General features: G+C 35.9%; 1 protein-coding gene across 1 annotated transcript in view; it reads right to left on the reverse strand.

The window, feature by feature from the left end:
* The window catches only part of OTOGL (otogelin like), a 91,371-nt gene that overhangs the window by 8,006 nt on the left and 63,451 nt on the right, over window positions 1-19,914 (reverse strand). Inside the window, exons 35-55 of the mRNA XM_064656903.1 lie at window positions 19,122-19,566; window positions 18,497-18,544; window positions 16,792-17,851; window positions 15,925-16,102; window positions 14,850-14,992; window positions 13,756-13,779; window positions 13,537-13,629; window positions 12,707-12,896; window positions 10,216-10,430; window positions 8,615-8,756; window positions 8,076-8,261; window positions 7,375-7,587; window positions 6,374-6,478; window positions 5,958-6,065; window positions 5,493-5,594; window positions 4,104-4,208; window positions 3,975-4,015; window positions 2,973-3,036; window positions 1,842-2,020; window positions 1,358-1,462; window positions 443-562 (exon numbers count right to left, since the gene is read on the reverse strand). Of these exons, the coding sequence (XP_064512973.1) occupies window positions 443-562; window positions 1,358-1,462; window positions 1,842-2,020; window positions 2,973-3,036; window positions 3,975-4,015; window positions 4,104-4,208; window positions 5,493-5,594; window positions 5,958-6,065; window positions 6,374-6,478; window positions 7,375-7,587; window positions 8,076-8,261; window positions 8,615-8,756; window positions 10,216-10,430; window positions 12,707-12,896; window positions 13,537-13,629; window positions 13,756-13,779; window positions 14,850-14,992; window positions 15,925-16,102; window positions 16,792-17,851; window positions 18,497-18,544; window positions 19,122-19,566 (3,866 nt within the window). The remainder of the gene's footprint in view (window positions 1-442; window positions 563-1,357; window positions 1,463-1,841; window positions 2,021-2,972; window positions 3,037-3,974; window positions 4,016-4,103; window positions 4,209-5,492; window positions 5,595-5,957; window positions 6,066-6,373; window positions 6,479-7,374; window positions 7,588-8,075; window positions 8,262-8,614; window positions 8,757-10,215; window positions 10,431-12,706; window positions 12,897-13,536; window positions 13,630-13,755; window positions 13,780-14,849; window positions 14,993-15,924; window positions 16,103-16,791; window positions 17,852-18,496; window positions 18,545-19,121; window positions 19,567-19,914) is intronic.

The following is a 19,914-nucleotide window of genomic DNA, read 5'->3' on the forward strand; positions in this document are numbered from 1 at the left end:
ATATACTCTGTCATCTCTGTCATCTTCCTAATCTTTGCACAATTTAAGGAATTTTTAATATAGCTGACTTTTATATGCAGCATTTCTGGATTGCTTGATCTGATTTATATAGTCTATGTGCACTACGAACTTGGCTAATTGTTATTCTAAACTAAAGTAAGACACAGTGATTAGCACTTTATATAGTGGTATGTTAAGCATGATTCCAATTCCACAATATTTTAAAAGCAGTCATCAAGACCCAAACCAAATTTTTATACTGCTCACAGACACTTTGTCAGTTGAAAAGCAAACAGGAGCATAGCAAGTAACTGCAAATTGCTAGTTTACATGATTTTACTTACCACTTTTTTAATTTAAAGGAACTACATGAGCTATGCATGCCAAGTGTAAGCCAAACTCCAGAGCAGTTATTATCACTTACCTCACCCAAAGTACAAACCTTTGTACAGTCAGTGTCATTAAACGGGGGGCAGACAACACTTGATCCCAGTATGATAGCCCCTGCAGCAGTCTTAGCACATTTGTAGTTGGTGCAGTTGGAGCTCCAGGTGCTTCCTTCCTGAATATATGAGCCAAAGCCATTGTCAGGGAAGCCAAAACATTTCAGCTTTATCTACAACTTCAAATGTCTCTAAAACTGGTGCCCTCATGCGGTAGTACCTACTGGAGTGGAAAGTCTTGCATATCACCCAGAGGTGACAAGGAGAAAGACCACCCTCTAACTACCCGTGGCTACTCCTCCCTGGAGCCATGGCTCTATTCTCCAGCACGCTGTTCAGCATGGGTGTCCTAGTGCAGAATTAAAAGTCTCTGTGCCTGTTAGTTTCTTTTGCTCTGAAAGCAATGGGAAGCATGAACCAAGTTATGGCCACATCTAAATTTCCATGTATGGGGACGCTGACACACCATCAAGATCCTGAACCCCAGTGCTTCAATTTGCACTCTTCCTTTCTGTAGTAACCAAAACAAGAAGAGTGGCCCTGAGAAGAGGGGGACATAGGAGTCCTGATGTGAACTCTGAAGCTCCAAACATATCTAAATCACAGTACATGACTTAGAGTTAAAATTTGAACCCTTCCCTGCACTTGGAGCATATCCAACCTTAAGTAAATTATGACATTTACATATCTTTATAGAAAATATTATGAGCAATAAAATGAAATAAGGTATTCACATAGTGTGAAATGGCAGGTCTTTAAATAAACACACTCTTGCTATGGTATATCAAATATAGTCTCTAAGTGTATAAACAGCAGCAAGGAGGCATGTAGCAAGACTGACAGCATGAGTTAACTAAGAAACCTATTCATTGTATTACTGTAGTTATTTCCTATCTCTGTCCAAAGACACTTACCTCATACACAATAAGTGTTCCATTCTCTGTATGAAAAGAGCAGGACACATTTTGACACATACCACAACAAGTATGGTGACTGAAGGAAGGAATATATATTTGATGCTGGAAAGAATGGAAAGAAAAAAACCAAGCAAGTATTTTTAAACATCTAGGATATGGAAATTCTTTGATTTCTAAAACTAAAAATACCAAGAAAAGCAATATACATATGGATGGATGGATGGATGAATGGATGGATGGATGGATGGATGGATGGATGGATGGATGGATGGATGGATGGATGGTCAGATAGATACATTTACATATGCTGATAGAACCTTCCTCTAAAAATAATCCTGTAGACACAAGGTACACATCATCACTGTTAAGTTCTCATACTTGCTGAGTTAAAGGACTAGCAAAAGTTTTCACTAAAACTTTTATCCTAATTGTGCAGTTGTGCTCACAAATTGCATCACTCCTGTATTTTAAGAATACTCACAGCTTCACATTGCTGGGAACAGTTCATCATTGTGAAATGCATGGCATTGTATCCTGTGTTCTGATCTTTTTCTTGTAAACATTGTACAGTGTAACAAAGGTCTCCATCCAAGTACTGAATTATTGACTGTCCAGGATTCAGTACTGTGACCTCTTGGAAGATGCACACATCATCCTTCTCTAAAATGGAAAGAAATAAATGTTACCAGAGGGGGACAAAAAAAATCATCAAACAAATTAACAGAATCACTGGTAAGACAAAAGTAGGGTAAAGTCCTATGCAAAAGTATTCTAACTTTTAGACTTGACTTTTTGTGGTTTAAATTACCAAAATAGAGGGGGAGAAAGTATAATTCAACTTAAGAAAATCGTACAAAATGCAAAACTGCCTAAAATTGATAGTGTTCCTACAATGGAAGTAAAATAAAAAATGTATTGTTCTTACTTTTAAAGAGTTCTAATATTTGACATTCAACTATTCTGCACATTACAAAATGTAGCCTTTCTGTCAATTAAACTAGTATGTCTCCAATTACCTGTAGGCCAGTAATCTACTCAAGCTGTACCATAAATGTGTGCTTTGCTCCTTGAGGCAGTTTAGCCTGGGCTACTGCCAGGACTGCAGCATACCTCCAGCACCCCCATGCACAGTGCAGCTGAAATCTCATCTACCATAGGGTAGCTGGGTGAGGGAAGGGAGCAGAGGTCTGATCTTAAGACTGGCTTCCTACTCTTGTGCTGGCTGAACAGGTTTGTTGCTCTGGTGTGGTGGTGTCTCATTTGTGCTTGAAAGTAGACTAGGAGCAGTTGCACTGCTCACACGCAGTTGCACTTCACACCATGCTTTCCATATGCCCCTCACCAGAGAGACTGTACCTGACTCTGAAAGCATGGGCAGTTTTACAACACTCCCACACCCCGCAAGAATTGACACAAAATGGATTGGCTAGCAGACAAAGCCTCATATCCAGAAAAGAGAGTATAATTGCATAACTAGGTGGACAAACATCAAATCAAGACAAAGGAGCATTTATATTTGAGAAGGTTACTATGGTCCTATTTCTGCTTTCTTTGCATGCCCTTTCTGCTGAAATCTAAAAAACAACAACAACAAGGAATATGAAAAAGTTACCGCAAATGTAGTGAGTGCATCCGCAAGCACTGGAAACACTATTATCTATTTTTTTAACTTCTCCCTGAGCATAAAAAGATAAAAGTTTGCAAAGTCATGTACAATTAAATGTAGTGCCAAGCAGACAATTTTTCTCTAAAAATGTAAAATATTACTTTCATCGCTTCCACCCCTGATTTCATAAAAGAGAAAAATGTACTCAAGAAACAGTAGTACACAGAGTTATTCAATGTATTTATCACTTTAAACAGAAAAAACCACTTCATTTTCTGTACAAGTGCATAAGAACAGCTGAGTAAATAAAAAGCATTTTTTTCCTGAGATACAAAGTTATTTCAATAATACCCATATTAGTAAAAGATTGCCTTCTAAGAATTTACTTCCAAAAAATAAGTGAAATTCAAATTTAAAACCCCTGATTAGATTTTATGTTATGCAGTCTTCACATATGGACATTTGATATGGAAAATATCATCACTATGGTTATAATAGGAGTTTGAACATTCATTTATAACTATTTTCCAGATCACAGTCCCTTTTACAACAAACTACATGAGGAGAAACATATTTATGAATTCTCCTATCAGCTAAATTCAATAATGTTATATCATTGTCATCTAAAGCATAAATGATTAATGAAAAACCAAGTTTCTCCAGATAATATATATGCTAATAAAACTCATTCCTCTTTAATTATTTTAAAAAATGAGAACTATTTCTGTAGAAAACCTTACCAGCACATTGTTTAGTGTCAACATTAAACAGGACAATATTACAGTTGCTTTTCTTCTTTTGACATCTTACAACACAGAAAGTGAAATTTCTCCATGGAATAGTTGACACTTGTTTGAATCACGTTCTTGAGCTGGGGACTGGGAGGCTGTACCACCCTGTCAATGGTCAGCCTCATCACCCTTTGCAACTAAGTGAAACAAGGAATATAAAGGGAAGAGCAACAGGGCTGAACACCATTAATAAAAATATCTTAAAAATGCCGCTTACCAATTTACAGGTCAGCATAGTAGCATTTTCACAATTACATTCTGAGGAGAAAAAAACCCACGTGTTAATCAGTTAGCTAACTGTTAGCTTTAGTTAACAGCTGTGACTAAGGAATAAAGCAATAATTACCACAGTGCCATTCTGGACAACATTGCCCAAGTATTTTTTTCTTCACAGGTGTCATGTCATCTGTGCAAATCACAGGAGGCTCAGAACAAAGATTTTCATCACAAACTAAATGAGGGGGAAAGACACGTATGAGAATTTACTTAAATTTACTTCATATTTTCCAGCTTACATTTCTTTTGACATACTATTTTTTAAATAATGTTATGTTACATAAACTTGATTGTGTTTCTTAAGCATCTGAATTACATTTGGAACTAAAAAAATAAACAAAGATTTTCAAAAGTGATTTTAGTTGCCTTAGAACATGCTTAAATTTTCAGAAAACTTCACACAGGATTCATTTAATATTCTTCCTACTTCAGAATCACTCAAGATTATAACTAGTACCAAAGACAATTAAAATCATAGTCTTTGGAAAACATGGGGTTTTTTCTTCTCAGATACAAATGTGCTGTAAAGCACATTCCCATGAGATAGCAGGGAGCAAATGCCATCCTGAGATGACCCGAACAAGAAAATGCCTGCCTCTCTTATCAGAGGGGGCTTACTTTGAAAGAAGATCATACACTAAGATGTAGATCAAACCTAGCAGAACTTGGCAAAAAAACAATGCCAAAGGCTTCTGAAGAAACTTTCACCTGGGCAAAAGTGCTAGGAAAAGGAAAGGACCAAAACACAGAAAAAACTGAAGTAAAAATTACTAAATTCCAAACTTTGTGAAAGACAATTTAATTAACTGAAGTTACACCGCAAGAGTGCAATAGGACAAGACTGCAGCAGCATGAGTCAATTTAAATTAAGCAGTTACACTTGTAGACATTACTTAAGAACACATAGCACAATTTATGTGTTTTATGAGGCTATGAAAGGGACAAGGTTACACTGCAAATATTTTTCTTCTGGCTGCTCATTGTTTGAAAAGTAATCAACCCAGCAGTTTTTGGGACCCTTGGTCTACTCCCTCCCCTGAAAGCTAAAAGTGCAAAGAAAGTGCCTAAGCATTAATGAATGGTACAACAGAGGTACAACAACACAAAAGCTGTTTTATTAAATCTGTTTTAATATACGAACAATAGTATACTTACACTCCAAGCATTGGGATTCAGTTCCACGTTAATATATCAGTATTTAGATCATCATGAAAATAACTATATTCTGTCTGGTGAACTAAATAACCTCTCCAGACTCCACTGACTTAGGCTCGTTAGACCACCATTGAGCATACCAAGAACTTTGAATCCACCTCAGAGACACCTTCAGTCAGATCTCTTAGTCTATATCTGAAGCCCACCCTAAATGTTGAATAAAAAAAATCTACACACACACACACAGAGTCTGTCATTTTTACTAAATTTGGCAACATATGGAACTGACAACAGTTACACTCACCGCAGTAGTAATGAGGACAACAGTAATGTATGGTATTAAGGTCTACAGTGAGAATTTCCCCTTCATCACACAAAGGAACAGGCTCAATACAGGATTCACAAACTAAATATAAAAAAAACCAAAACAGACATTTACAAAGTTTTAAATACTAAAAAGTTAGCACATGTGAATTCCATTTAATAGACTAAATAACAACTAATATTGTGTTTATTACTCATATAACAGAACTTTCATGGATTTTATATAAAAACTTAACAATATTCAAGTATGATGTTCAAAATTATGTTGGAAAGAAAAGATCCTCAAACTCAAAAATAATTATACTCCAGTCAACCTGATCCATGTGAAGTCTCACTGACTTCTCCAAGAATTCCTGGCTTAAGTTACTTGGTTTAGAATTATTGTCTGGTTTTGTAATTTTTGACTATTCCTTAGTTCTCCATAAAAATATTAGAGGCTTCTTACCACAGAGTTGTGAGAAACAACAAGGATCTTCCTGTTTTGCTTCAACAATAAATTGATCTTCTCTGCAGTCCAGCTGGGAAGCATTGAAACAAACTGAAGGATCACATTCTGTAGGATGTAAAACACTATCATAAAAGGGGTCACTGAGACAATACTAAAAAGATAAAGAAAATATATTCTTGATCTACTTAGTAAAATAAAACACCCCAAATTGACTGTAAATCAGAAATGACACAAAACTCAAACACAAAAAAAGTATTGGAGAATGAGGACAAAAACCATATCTCATTGCCTGGTGCTATTTATGGTGTCCCATTCTGTTAACAGTCAAAACAACTCATAATGTAAATTTTTTTTCAACATACAATGCAAGTATGGAAAACTTCCCAGTAACTGTGCGTTTGTATTTCCCTTACCACATCGGTACTGTGGACAGCAGGACAGGGGATGGTAGCCTACCACTAATTTTTCAGTGGGTTTGCATGTTGGAATAATGGCATCACACAATGATATGTTACATTCTGTGGAATAAAAAAAAAAAAAATCAATTTTATTGTATTTAAACAGATACAATTGCAAGTTCTATAGCTCAAGATATTTATACCATCTAGTACAGTGATCCACTAAATAAGAGCAGCCCAAGACAGCTTAAAGTGCACTCCATACCATCATGTAGACCTTTGAGCTCAACACAAGCAAGCAGGTATATCCCTCCTAAAACAGGTATTTACTTGCTCTGTTTCCTATACCTGAAGCCAGTTAAAATGTCCCACTGATTTCCCCTAAGCAAATTGACAATACAGCATTGGTTACAGGTATCTAATGAGCAAAAGCACCACATCAGCTGGACCATTTGTTCTCCTTTTCCTTGAAGACGTTAAGAAGAAATAAGTACATTTTGCTTAATGTTTTAGGAGCAATAAGTTTATTCTTTTTCCTAACAACCATGGCTAGATAGAATATTAGTATGCAGTGATCAGCTCACAGAAAACCACATCTGGAAAACAGCAGTAAATCAGAGGATACTGCTTGTCACACCAAAGCACTAGTAAGGAAAGCAAACAGGGTCTGATGACTGCCCCAATTACCAAGGTACTTCTATTATCAAATATATATCAATTTATTATTGAGATATATATATATTATTGATATATATTCTAAATTCCATGCAAGAGCTTAAAAAATAATTTTTGACAGAAGTTTTGTTTAACTGGTGAACTTCTAAGAAAAAATTTATTTCAGCAAGTCAGTTCTTATATAGAAAAGAAGCCTGAATTCCTGGCCCAACCAGCCACAAGTACCTAAAAATGACTTCTGAAAAATGTTACCTTGAATCCTGCCTAAAGTTTGTCAGCTGCCAGTGAATGTTAAGCACTTACCTTACACTTCTGTTACTGAAAATAAGTGTGGTACATACCACAAACTTTCTTGGGACAGCAAGCTCTCTCTTCAATGACACTGACAATAACTTCTCCTTCTCTTTCACAGACTGGTGGTGGATCCTCATTGCATTCAGGTTCTACAGCAACAATGCTTCCATTTTCTAAACATCCATACATGCAACAGCCTCTCATGGACCCATTCCAGTTCTCCCCAGCAGAGCGGGGTTGTCCTTTACTATCTGTACATGCTGGAAGAAAAATCCCATTACATCCCTTCAACAAGCAGACAGCTCCATTTTCTGTAAGCAACCATGAATTGCATAAAAGTATTGCATAAAATAATACATCTGTCAAGCATTATGATAAAGGAATCCAAGGAAGGATGATGACCTTAAAAGCCCCAAGGAACAAATGCTTCACTATGGATGAAAATGGGTGAAGGCAAGAGACAGAACCTGCCCATACTATTCCTCCCTGAATACTAGAGGAAGAAAAGCTTCAGAGGTATGGAAGAATGACCATCATTTTTCCCCAACAGAAGTGCATCAGCATTGGGTCTTAAATGGAACTGAACTGAAAGCATAAACTGCTGTATCTTGAGACACAGCTAGGCTCTGTTGAATGGACCTCTACCAGATTCACACTTACTGAAGACTGGCACAGAACTTAAACTCTTACACTGAATTGTGGTTAATATCATCATATCTGCAAAACTACTCTGTTCTGATGTACTTACCACATTTTTCTTCTGGTATACAAAGGTCAGAGTCTGTTCTATGCAGAATGGTGCCATTTTTACAAACACAGTCTTCCCTCAAATAGGAGCAGGGAGAATCTTCATAGAACCATTTATTTAAGCATGTCTTGGCTTCACAGGGTTGCACACAAGGCTGGTATTCCTTGCCCTCAGGACAACTCAATGCTGCAAGAAATAAAAACAGGACATTGAGTGTTTCTGTTATTCTTTCAGCATTTCATTGTATAAATAGCTACTAAGAAAAAATGATTGTATCACAGAAAGTAGGCATTTATACTTTTAACAGTACTTCAGGTAAGCAACTCATTTGACTAAGATTAAACTCATTCATGACACTTTAACTAAAACAATACATCTTAAGAACTTGTACCCCAATTTACCCATGCTGTGATAAAATGAGATAGCACTTACAACAATAATAGAAACTAGTATATTTTTAACTCATCACTAAACAGTAAATCACTAAAAAACCTCATGACTAAAGACATATGGTGTACAGAATATGGCTACATGCTTACAACAGTAATCAGCTGTCCTCCATTTAATGCAGATGTTGTGCTTGTTGCACAAAGCCACATATGCAGAAAGTGCATCACACTCATAATTCCAAAAATAAGTACTGTTGATCCACATCTTCTCACAAAATTCCTGTGGTGACACCTAGGAACATATTGCAATTGGGAACTAAAAAGTATAAGGACTTTATGTAATTAAAATAAATCATTAATTACAAGAAATAATACAGCCACAAGAGGAAAAAAGTCACTAGTAGTGCCTAAATTTAAAAACTCCTTTTTTCTCAGAACACTCATTCTACAAAACTTAAACAACTAGAATTCTTTATGCTTATCAGTAAACACAGAACACAGTCCTAAGGAGATTTTCACACTACTTGCAAGAGCTTTTCAGTATAGCCCTGCCAATTAAAAGTCAACAATCTCAGCTAAACATTTCTGCTATATCTTCCATAAAATCCTGCTGTGAATGAATTATTTATTACTCTCTTTCTATGTCTGTAGGACCTGATAGCCTATGCTACCAAGTCTAAATGCAGGAGATGCAACCTTTCTTACTTCTGTTGTTTCCTTTTGCATAAGTTCATAACATGGTGGAAAAGTCAGATTTTGTTTCATTCTGCCTATTCACTACTGTGCTGCACTGGTGCTACTCTCCCTTCTTGATTCCAAACTGCTTACCATTGCTCCCTCCCACTGAGTTTCTGCAGCAAATATAGCTCCTTCTTTTTAGAAGAACTCCCTCCCTTTTTTTCTATCTGGGAAAAGTGAGGAGTGGTCTTGGGAATTTGAAGGAAGGGGTTCAGCTGCCTGCAATACTTTTAACAGCATTTGTCTGTGATGAAAACCAAAGTGCAACACAACACAAACTAAGGGTGGAAAGGCAGAACAGCAAGAAGTGAATCAGGAATATGAAGACATCTCGGAGAAGAAAAAGACACTTGAGTAATTAATCCTTTTTATTTTTAATTAAGTGGGGAAAGTCAGACCCCAGAGATTTGGGATTTCCTCATTTTCTGTTCTGGGAAGCAGCTGTGCTGCACTACCCACCTCTAGTGGCAGGCTGCATGCTACAGCTGTATCATTAGGAAGTAGAGTTTTCAGAAACAAATTATAATGATTTTTGCAAGAAATGCTACCAAATTGTCAACATAATAGTGACTAGGTCAAAATTTGTTTAACTGGAAATTTCTTAGTCATATAAGTCTCAGATTGCATGAGTCACTGTTGTATGCAGCAGAAACACAAGGCTTTCTGTTCCAGTGACCCCAAGCAAGAATTTAATAAAAACAACCCTTTTGGAACGTATTTGTCTTGACATGATGATCTGGTGTCTCTCCTTTGAGAATTTCCTATTAATTATTTAAAAATAAATAATTTTTAAAACAGCATAATAGCACAGGGATCAATATAAATGCATATATAAATGTGACAAAAGTACTAAAGTCAACATGATGGAGGTATTAGAGCCACCCATTCAGTTGTTCAACTGAAATATGAAAATAAGCAGAACACAAAAAATGTGCATATATCTCTCACTCAATTCTTAATTATACAACTTTTATTTGAATTGCACTTGCAATTTTTCTGATCTTTGTACTCACTTTCTTGTGACAAGGGATGAAAATGCTTCTGTTTAACAGTTCCATACAGTATGTGCAGTTGTCTTCAGTACAGTTTCTTACTGGCCTCCTGGTTGTTACATCAAGTGATTTCTCAATTTCCCAACTCTTAATGAACATTTCAATTTCCTCCATATTTGTAATTATGCTCATGTTTTGCATTTTCAGGTCATCACTAGGATCTCCATTACACACCCCTGGAGACAGAGCATCATATTCAAAGCACAAACAAACATGCCATATGCCTACATTTGGGAAAGAAAAGTGCACTTAATAAGGTAAGATTAATATTGTGTCAGGCTGACCCGTGCAACTTAGTCACCTGAGTTTATAAATGAAAGTAGCGATATGTCTACTGTAGTTCCAACCTTCTGCTTGTGACTTTAGTTCTCACCTCAATGGCTAAGTAAAACAAGCAGATCATGCAGTACAGCTAATTATACCTTTCCCAACAATTAATTAACTTTTGAGAAAAGCTGCTACCAAAGTGTGGTGTTGAGTGTAGCAAACTCACTGATATGGCACTAGATTCTGATCTCATTCTACTGAACAGCAGTCAGCTCCTTGTGAGTAACTGCAGAGGCTTTCAAGTTAACTGCTTGTCGTCGATGATTTGACATGTATTGAAACTTAACTGAACATTCTAAATGCAAGAAGTTGTGAAAAGAATCTTTTGATGAACAAATTGCTTTCTCAAGAGAAAATATGGTTCTTACTCTATTTATTAATATAAAATCACTGGAAAAAAAAAACCACCTAGACCCCTGACATTCACTGGCTATCTGAATTCATTATTGTAGGTATTCTGTTGATTCATCAATTAAAATATATGATTCCTATAAGCACATAAGAAGTGACTAATGCCAAAACTTTAATCTTCATACTAGTGTTTTATATCTCAGAACTGATCAGGCAAAGTCTTCTATTTTGCTTCCACTTTCCTTCTGCACCGTTTACCACACACTAAGCCCTCGCCTTTGTGCTTCCAGCCCTGCAGTCTGATGCTCTCCAGGGTCCCTTGCTAGAACTTGGCTAGCTTGGTGTGACAGGCTGTTATTCTTTCAGACAGCATGGAGAAATACAGAAGATGCTATCTCCATGATAAGAAGCATTTGACAGTAGCACAACATTCCACTATTCTTAACTCTTCTGCTTCTTCCTGCAAATCACTAACTGCTGGAGTTAGAATTTGTAGGGTCATATTACAGAATTACAGAATCATTACAGCTTTTAAAAATAAAGCTGATGTACCAAATAGTCACACAATTTTTTCTATTATGAAAGGGAGAGAATTGAAGAATCCCCATCAGGAATTAACAGCAGAGAATAGGAAAGGAGAGCTAAAGAAGGTTTCAGATTTTTCTGCAAAATATCAAGTAAAGCAGCACTTTAAAGCAAAGTTTGGATCTGTCTGCAAAGTCTTCCTCTTTGTATCTTCTCATGGCACAAAGAGCAACTCTTCTATGACTATTCTGTAATTCTTCCTACATTTGATCTCATTTCATCCCACACTTTCAGCATGTATAAAGAGGATGGCATGATACTGGGAAAAGATGCAGGACCAACATTCATGTTCTCTCCCTAGATCTAGGAGAACTTTCCTTTTGTTCAATCAGAATATAGCGATTGATTTTAAAGATCTGATTTGTTTATAATTAAAGCATATCTGAATCGCATTGTTTGCTTTTAAAACTAAAAGTGGTTTAAAAGATCATAAAAAGTTCGTTTTCCTTTTCAATGTGGGGTAGACTATATAAAATTACAATGCACCAGAAGAGGAACATTTATGATAGAATTAAAGCAATTCTGAAATACCTGCTTACACTTCTCCATATTATTCATTCGGGTAGAGTTATAAAAAGGCTATCAGGGAAGCCTGAAACATGCTAAATTTACCATCATTGTAATTCAAGTCTGAGACAACTCAGCACAGTTTTGGACCCTAGATTCAACCTCAAGAGGTCTAAATTCAGATTCACTATCCTCAGGAGACTTGAGCCCTTCCCAAGATAAAATCTTTTTTCAGTATTTGCATAGCAATAAGCTGACATTGCTAACAACAGACAGTTACTCTTTTCTCCATAATCACTGAAATATACTGTCACTACCTGAACTTCTTTAGCAGCCACTTCTCCATTGAAAATTTTTCCCTTTTCTTTACTTCACTTCAACAATATTCTTAAAAACAGGCAGAAATAAGTAATTTCTTTTAAAGCTATTTAGATACAATGTGCTGATCACTACTTGTTCTAGAAAGTACTTTATTAGCATGCAGTGCTTTCAAAACAGAATGATTAATTTATTGGTATTAATTAGCAGTATTTCACAAGCCCACATCACATAGGATTGTCATCATAGTTAGTGAGGGTCACAAGGAGAGTTATAAGGACAGCTGGTCACAGACACAAAAGAGAGTTGCAAATTTCAAATGGGAAGTGATTAAATAAGAAAAAAATTGTGACCATAGCCTCACCACAAAGTCCTTCTGTCTTCATCGATGTGTTAGAGTGCAATCCATACTGTATATCTATGATGCCTGTAACATGAGCCCACTTGATGCTAATACCAGCTGGGGTATTAACGACATACATTGCACCAGTATCCTGAATACTCAGTCCTTCTTTTGAAAATGGTAATGGTTGAATTACAGAATCCACTACTACCTAAAATAAACCAAACACATTTTAGGAATAAAAACAGATTGCAATTATCTATTCTATATGTATTCCTATTTAATAAAGAAAGTTATTTTTTTACAGCCTCTACCACATACAACAGTCACAGTGCTTGCAACACAGAGCTTCCCATCAGTGTCATTTCTTGTAACTGCAAATGAAGTAGGCATGAGAAAAAAAATCTTTTCTAATTAAGGAAGGGATAAATCTTATTTATCATATATTGTATTATAAAACAAAACCTCATTCCAATTATTCAACGTTATCTGTTCTGACTTGTAACTGACTAGTAGGAAAGACAGATTTAGTGTTTATCCCATCTTGGAACACTTTTTGTTCAGTTTTAGGGTTTCTGAAAATACAATCTCAAGTATAACTTCTTTTGCAGCTTCTTTAAAAACTCTAAAGAACTTTAAAGTGTTATTTTGGGTCAATGACAGATACATGAAGAATGGTATCAGAAATGTTTATTGGTTTGCTCCTAGGATACCATAAATTACTGTGAACCTTAACTGCAAAACTAGTCCTACTCCTGTAATATATAATTTTAATTCGAATTTATTACATTCTACAACAGAATAGCTCTCCAGCTATTTTTTAAGTGTACATACTGTTGATATATACTTACTTTTCTTGCTAAGCGATTGATAAGTATTTTACATGTGGGTGTTGTGACATTTAATTTCTTAAAACAGAGCCCTGAAGTGCTCGCAGGTGGAACCTTGAAAGAAAAGTGACAAATCAATTACTGTTGTTTTTCTAATTCTGTGCCAGTGTTACTGGGAATTTTTATCAATATATGTAACATTAATGCATTTTATAATTAGCAAAATAAAAAAGTACTTACTAGTTTTCTTATTGAATTTGCACTCTGGAAAACATTAAAAAAATTAGAAGTGCAATGATAATCAGCAGCATTTTTATCTATCAAAAATAAGTTGACTATTTTCTTCGTCTTTTAAGTTCTTCAAAGACGCTAAATAATTGCACTAATTTAATATATTCCTTATAAATAATAAAAAATACACACTTCCCAGCTAAAGTAGTGCACATGCTGAAAGGCTCTTTCAAAAAATATTTCTTAAAGAACTACAGCTATAGACTTCTAAAGCTCATCTGCCTATGTGTTCTACATTCCCACCTCTAGACTGTAACCAAGAAACAGTGAAGAGAGCAATTTAATAGAAAACCTCTAAACCAGTGCACGACTGTTGTACTTAACAGTCTTAAAGTTCAAGTGTACAGTTGCCCAGTGAGAGTAAATAAAGAGGGATGGGAGGGAAAAGAAGCCTGTTGAAGTTCCTCATCAGTAACTTGTTTATCCACAAACCAAGGATGGAAACAAGCCAGTTGCTCAAGGGCTGCATAAATTATGACTACAGGCAATGCAAAGGAAATGTATTTATAGGTTCTAAGGATGAGACTGACCTGACCTTAACTGGCAGTCTAAAATAAAGTGGCCAGATCCCCTCTGTAGGCAATGCAGAGTTAGACAACTACAAAGAACAACTCACCACAGTAATCCCAATGTCATTAATACATTCCTAAAATAACTACAAAATATCTTTTGTGACTATTCAAAATATTTTAGTATTTTGACCATATGGTAAAGTATAAATTCAAGGCCACAAGAAGACTTGTGCATGAAGAGCCTGAAAAGAAACATGAAGATTCAGAAGTTATGGCACCTCTTCTAATTTAAATGTAACCTACATTTGAATTTACTTATAACAAAACAATTACTATTTAACCTGAGACAAAATACTTTTGTCTAGACAGCATGATTAAGCATGCTCCTTGAAAATTAAATAACTTGCCATTTTTCAATGGGTATGGCTTTTATATCTAAGTTTTAATTGACATATTTTTGCAGAATTTCATACCTATAACAAAAAAATTCAAGAAACTATTACAATTATTGCAGAAATGCAAGAATCTTACCTGATTAGCAGGACATTTTTCAATATGAGCAACAATAATTTCTCCTGGTAACTTGACTAAAATATAGGAAGCCATATTGCAGAGGGCTATGTTGTTTCCATCAAATGTAATAATACTCAGTTCAGACAGTACAGAACATTGACCTAAAAAAGTCATTTAATGAGGTTAACACAAAACCAAATACAGGACATTTCTAAAACCTTTCAGTTCTAACATTATTTTCTTTCACACATTCGTTCATACATATATTGATGACCTTGTTCTGCAGACAGCATATTGAGCCATAAGCAGAACCAAGTGCTTAGGTTACTCAGCGGAAATATCTTACCCTACTTTTGTATGCCCAAAATAGGGGAGAATGTTTAAAATGGTGAAAATTTTCACTCAAGCCAATGTTTTACAGGCAAGGTCAATGAATCTGTACAGCGTGAGCTAAAATATATGCATTAAAATGTACATATTTTTGAGATACTGATAACAGGGAACTTTTCTGTCCGATCTTGAAACAAATATAAAGTGTAATATGGGTTTCATTAACCAATGACCAATTACCATTGGCTAATTATTAATCAATAACTGCAAGGTTCAAATATGATTTCTCTTTAGCCTTTTTTTTTTCCCTTGGCAGACACTCATCTGCCAATTTCTGCAGTTTCTAAGCATGAGTAAAAACTGCAATTAGAGTAACTGAAATTGAGGGGTTCTGTCTTTCAGAAAATACTAGCAATTTTTTTTTCTTCACAAAATGTTGAAATCTTAACACTTTTCCTGGTAGAAATTCTGAAATGTCTCAGCTGGGAAACATTGATGTTCATGCGGCAGATGTCATTTCAATATTTTCATTCAAAACAAAATATTTTGATTCTCTTGAATGTTATAATATAGTGTGGTTGAATGTCAATTCAAATATACCAAAACATTCAGTATATTTGATTCTGTTTTGCTGATGAATAGCTCATTTAAATTCATTGCAGTATTCAACCTCATATTCCCACTGGAACAAACCCTTAATTTATTACTTGAAATTTACAGATCAAGACACTATATTTTATTAAAAAATAAAACAGTGACTTACAGGGACATTCCCATTCTGGACAACAACTATCAGTGTTAACTTGAACAGGCATTCCTCGAAAACCACAGTCTGGCTTCTGCACATCCTTAGGGCAGTTCCTTGAAAGATTGTATAACATCCAACCCATATTAACACATACATACTGGCTACATTTGTCAACAGATTCAAGGTATCTTGGCTGTCATATAAGGAAAAAAAAACCAATCAGAATCAGCTCTAAGTTCATTGCCCTTATGAAGTCGAAACAATTACTCGTCCATCCCCCTGCTCTGAGAGAGTATCAGCATATCTACCTGCCCCTCATCAGTTATTTTGGAATGATTTGCATTTGTGTGGTTGTAACAGGTGGCAACAACACATGTTCCATCTAACAGCACACCTGTCCTGTTCCATCTATCTTTGGTGGAATACCCTACAAAAAGCATTATCCATTGAGGCTATGCATTATAGTCAGCAATAATCTGAAGCACTTTAAGAAACACAAAATCATGCATTCCCATGAGGTTAAACCATATGTCAAAGAAACAAATGGGAAAAGGAAAGACAGAGTGAGATTATGCAGAAACCCAAAAATTCCATGGATTATGGCTTTTTCTGCACCTCAGTAATATATTTAGCTATATTTAGAACAAGCATATAGCTTTAAAGCCTTTTTTTTCAGAGTAATCCAAGCTGTAGAACATACTGGGGCAGTGTAAGAGCAACAATAAAACTGTCTTCTAAGCATAACTGGGTATTTAAAAATATACAAATTAAATAGAAAATAGGAACTATTTAAAATCTCTGGTATTACATACGTAGCATAACAGAATAGACTAAAAAGTAATATACAATTTAACATACAGGGACAAGTAAAACTGATCATACCACACACTCAGATGATGTAGACATCAGTGTATGCATCATAGTACCAAAGTAAGCCTTGTCAGCTACACCTGTTGTTTCTGAAGAGGAAGGTAGAGCCATTCCACCACTAGAATGAGATAAACCTATTTTAGTTCTCTCTGTGGCCTCTGCTAAACTAAAATAATGTTTAATCGGTTTCTGTGTTGGGATTTTGGACCTATCTGACGTTGTTAGACCTGAGACTCCAGAAAGAGACATATTTTTTACTGAGGTTGTATTTCTTGAAAAAAGCGAACTCTGGACTGCAGTTAATGGCAAATAAGGCAGGGAAGACTTGTCAGTTGTGGTTGCCTTTATCTTGGTAAAATTTCTTTGCTCATATGAAGTCTGACCAGTTTGTGAAATTTCCACAGTTCTCTCATATGAGGTTGAGTATTTAACTTCTGAAACTGTATATGAGGTACTCTTCATCTGTGATAATGGACTTGTAGTACCAGTTGTTTTCATTACAATAATTTTTGGAGTTTCTTTAGTGCTCTGGGAAGCTTGAGTTACTGCAGTTGTAAACAAAGATCTGTGTGTTTCTGTGGTGGTAAGAACTGAAGCTGAAGTCGTATAAAAATCCAAGTCAGCAACAAAAGGATCAGTGGTTTTTGTAGTAATCCTAGAGGCTAGAGTAGTGCCTGAAGTAACTAATAAACTGGCTGAAGAGCTAGGTGGTATTTTTGCAAAAATATAAGGTACTTTTGAGGATGCGGCATTCACTGTTGTGCTCATGATCACTGGTGTAGTGGATTGAGTGATGATTCCAGCTGATATGGCTGATATTTTTCCATCTTCTTCCGAAGAACTTACCGAAGAACTCTGCTTTCCTAGAGAAACATTAGAGATATGAGTGGTCTTAGGAGGAGGTGAAGGCATAGAGGGCTGGCTTTCTAAGGTGGCTTCAGAAATTTTAGGCATTAGTAAAGAGGGCTTTAAAATGGATGATTTTAGTGCTGCTGAAAGGTTGGTAGAAGGGCTTATATTTAAAGTGAATTTAGAACATCTGTAACTGGAATTTTTGACATTCCTTGTGTATCTAGAGATGAAACTGATTCTTCAGTAGCAGTTATATTTTGTGTTAGTGATGAAGTGCTATCTACTGTGGGAATCAATGAAGAACTTGTAGTCTGAAATGTCACATAAGATGGTACTGATGTTGATGACAAGGTTGTAAATAAAGATGATGACCTCGTAAGAGAAGGATCTTTATGAATGAAAGTGCCTGAACTTTGAGCCACAGGGGCAGTTCTCAATTCTGTATCTGAACTGCTTGGGTACTCTGTAATTTCTGAAGTGGTTACTGATGTAGCATTTAGAGGTAATACCAATGTCCTGAGAGGGAAGACTGTAGACATAATGGATTTCACTGGCTTTTTAGAAGTGGATGACACTGAAATCAGTGTGCATTATATACTTATTTTCTCTTGAGGCTTTATTTACTATAGACATGTCAAAGATTCTGAATTGAGTTGAGTAATGGAAGCTGCAGAAGGTATTTTATAAACACTTTTGGAGGCAACAGTGACAGCTGTCATAACTTTGGGCTTTATGGAAGTAATCAAGGAATGCACTGCTATAGATACTGTGCATGTTACAGAAGGAGTTGAAGAAGCGTTTATAGGGATTTGAGAAGCAACTTGAGGTGCAGATACAGTCATTACTGGCAGAGCAGCATAAATACTGCCCTTTTTTAATGGAGATGCCTGCTTGGGAACAGTCAAAATTTGCACTGAAGATAAAAATGGCTTTGGAGAAAAACTAGCTGTAGAACTTGCATTTAATGATATCAGAGAAGTTTTAGACAAGGGCTTTGCTGTTTTGAAATATGAAACTGTGATCAATTGAGGAAAACTTATCTCAGAGCTAGCAAATCCAGTAGTCATAGGAATTTGAGGACCAGTTGAAGTCAGTGCAGAAAACCATGTTGGGTAAACTGCAGTTTGATCAATGCAAGACCTCGTTCTAACAGACGAAGCAGATATAGGAGAAGTAGATGTGCTTATAGTCAACCATGGGCCTAGAAGAAATACAGGTCTTGTGAAAGTTGCTCTGCCAGCCAGCAAAGCAGACGAAGACACTTCAGAGGATATTTCAGCTCCTTAAAATTACTTACTGAAGGACTCTTACCCTTCCCAATTCCTGCAGACAGCTCAGAAGTGACAAAAGATGGGTTGAAGGTTAAAGTTGTTAATGCTGAGGTAGGGGAACTGTTCCTAGCTGAGTGGTTGGTGTTTCAAGTGAAAATGGAACTACCATTAGGGAGGTGGGTGTTAATAACTCAGAATGTGTTGGAGTTGGACTTGCACTAAGCTGTTGGAGTTGCTATTGTAATAGGTAAAATTAAAGATGTATTAGAACTGACAGTATGTGATATGACTGCTGATGCTTGAAGAAGAGTTGGAAAATATGTTGAAGAGATGAGTTTGGAAGGGACAGTAGAGCTGGCTGTGCTGTGAAGTACATCAGAAGGGTTCACTGTACTTGGTAATGAAAATGTTGAATAGGTGGCTGCATTAGATGATTCCAATGAGTAAAAGTCTGTAATGGACTGTGCTGACATATTCATTCCCCTTAAAGTTGTGTTTGCCTCCATGGTTATTTTGTCTGTCACACCGATGTGAGTTGGTTCATTCACCAAAGTAACAAATAAAGGAGGTGTCTGAGGAAATCTCTCCATGGTAGCATCTGTGTGAGAGATTAACCATGAAGGTTTTGTTCCAATTTCTGATCCTGTAGGTGTCACAGGTATGCCTAAAAGGAAAAATGCATGTTTCACTGTCTTTTATGGATTATTAGTAAAGCAAAACAGCGACATCTATCTCTACTCAAGTCCCATTTAAATATTAGCAAATCAGAGCTTGCCAATGGTTCCGGGTCGCCTGATGACTTTGAGGAACTCAGATGACTCAATTTTAAAACTTTCTTTGCAAATGAAGTAGTTAATTTTTTATTATTAGTGAAAATCTTGATTTCGCAGAGCAGTTTTGAAACAACAAGGGAATACCATAGAAAATTCAGTAAATCTAAAACAGTAAAATATTTGGAATAAACTTTTTACTAGTAAATATCAAGCACAATGTATTTAATTCAAAATTTGTA

Source organism: Pseudopipra pipra, chromosome 5, assembly GCF_036250125.1.
Source record: "Pseudopipra pipra isolate bDixPip1 chromosome 5, bDixPip1.hap1, whole genome shotgun sequence".
In the NCBI taxonomy this organism is placed as follows: Eukaryota; Metazoa; Chordata; class Aves; order Passeriformes; family Pipridae; genus Pseudopipra; species Pseudopipra pipra.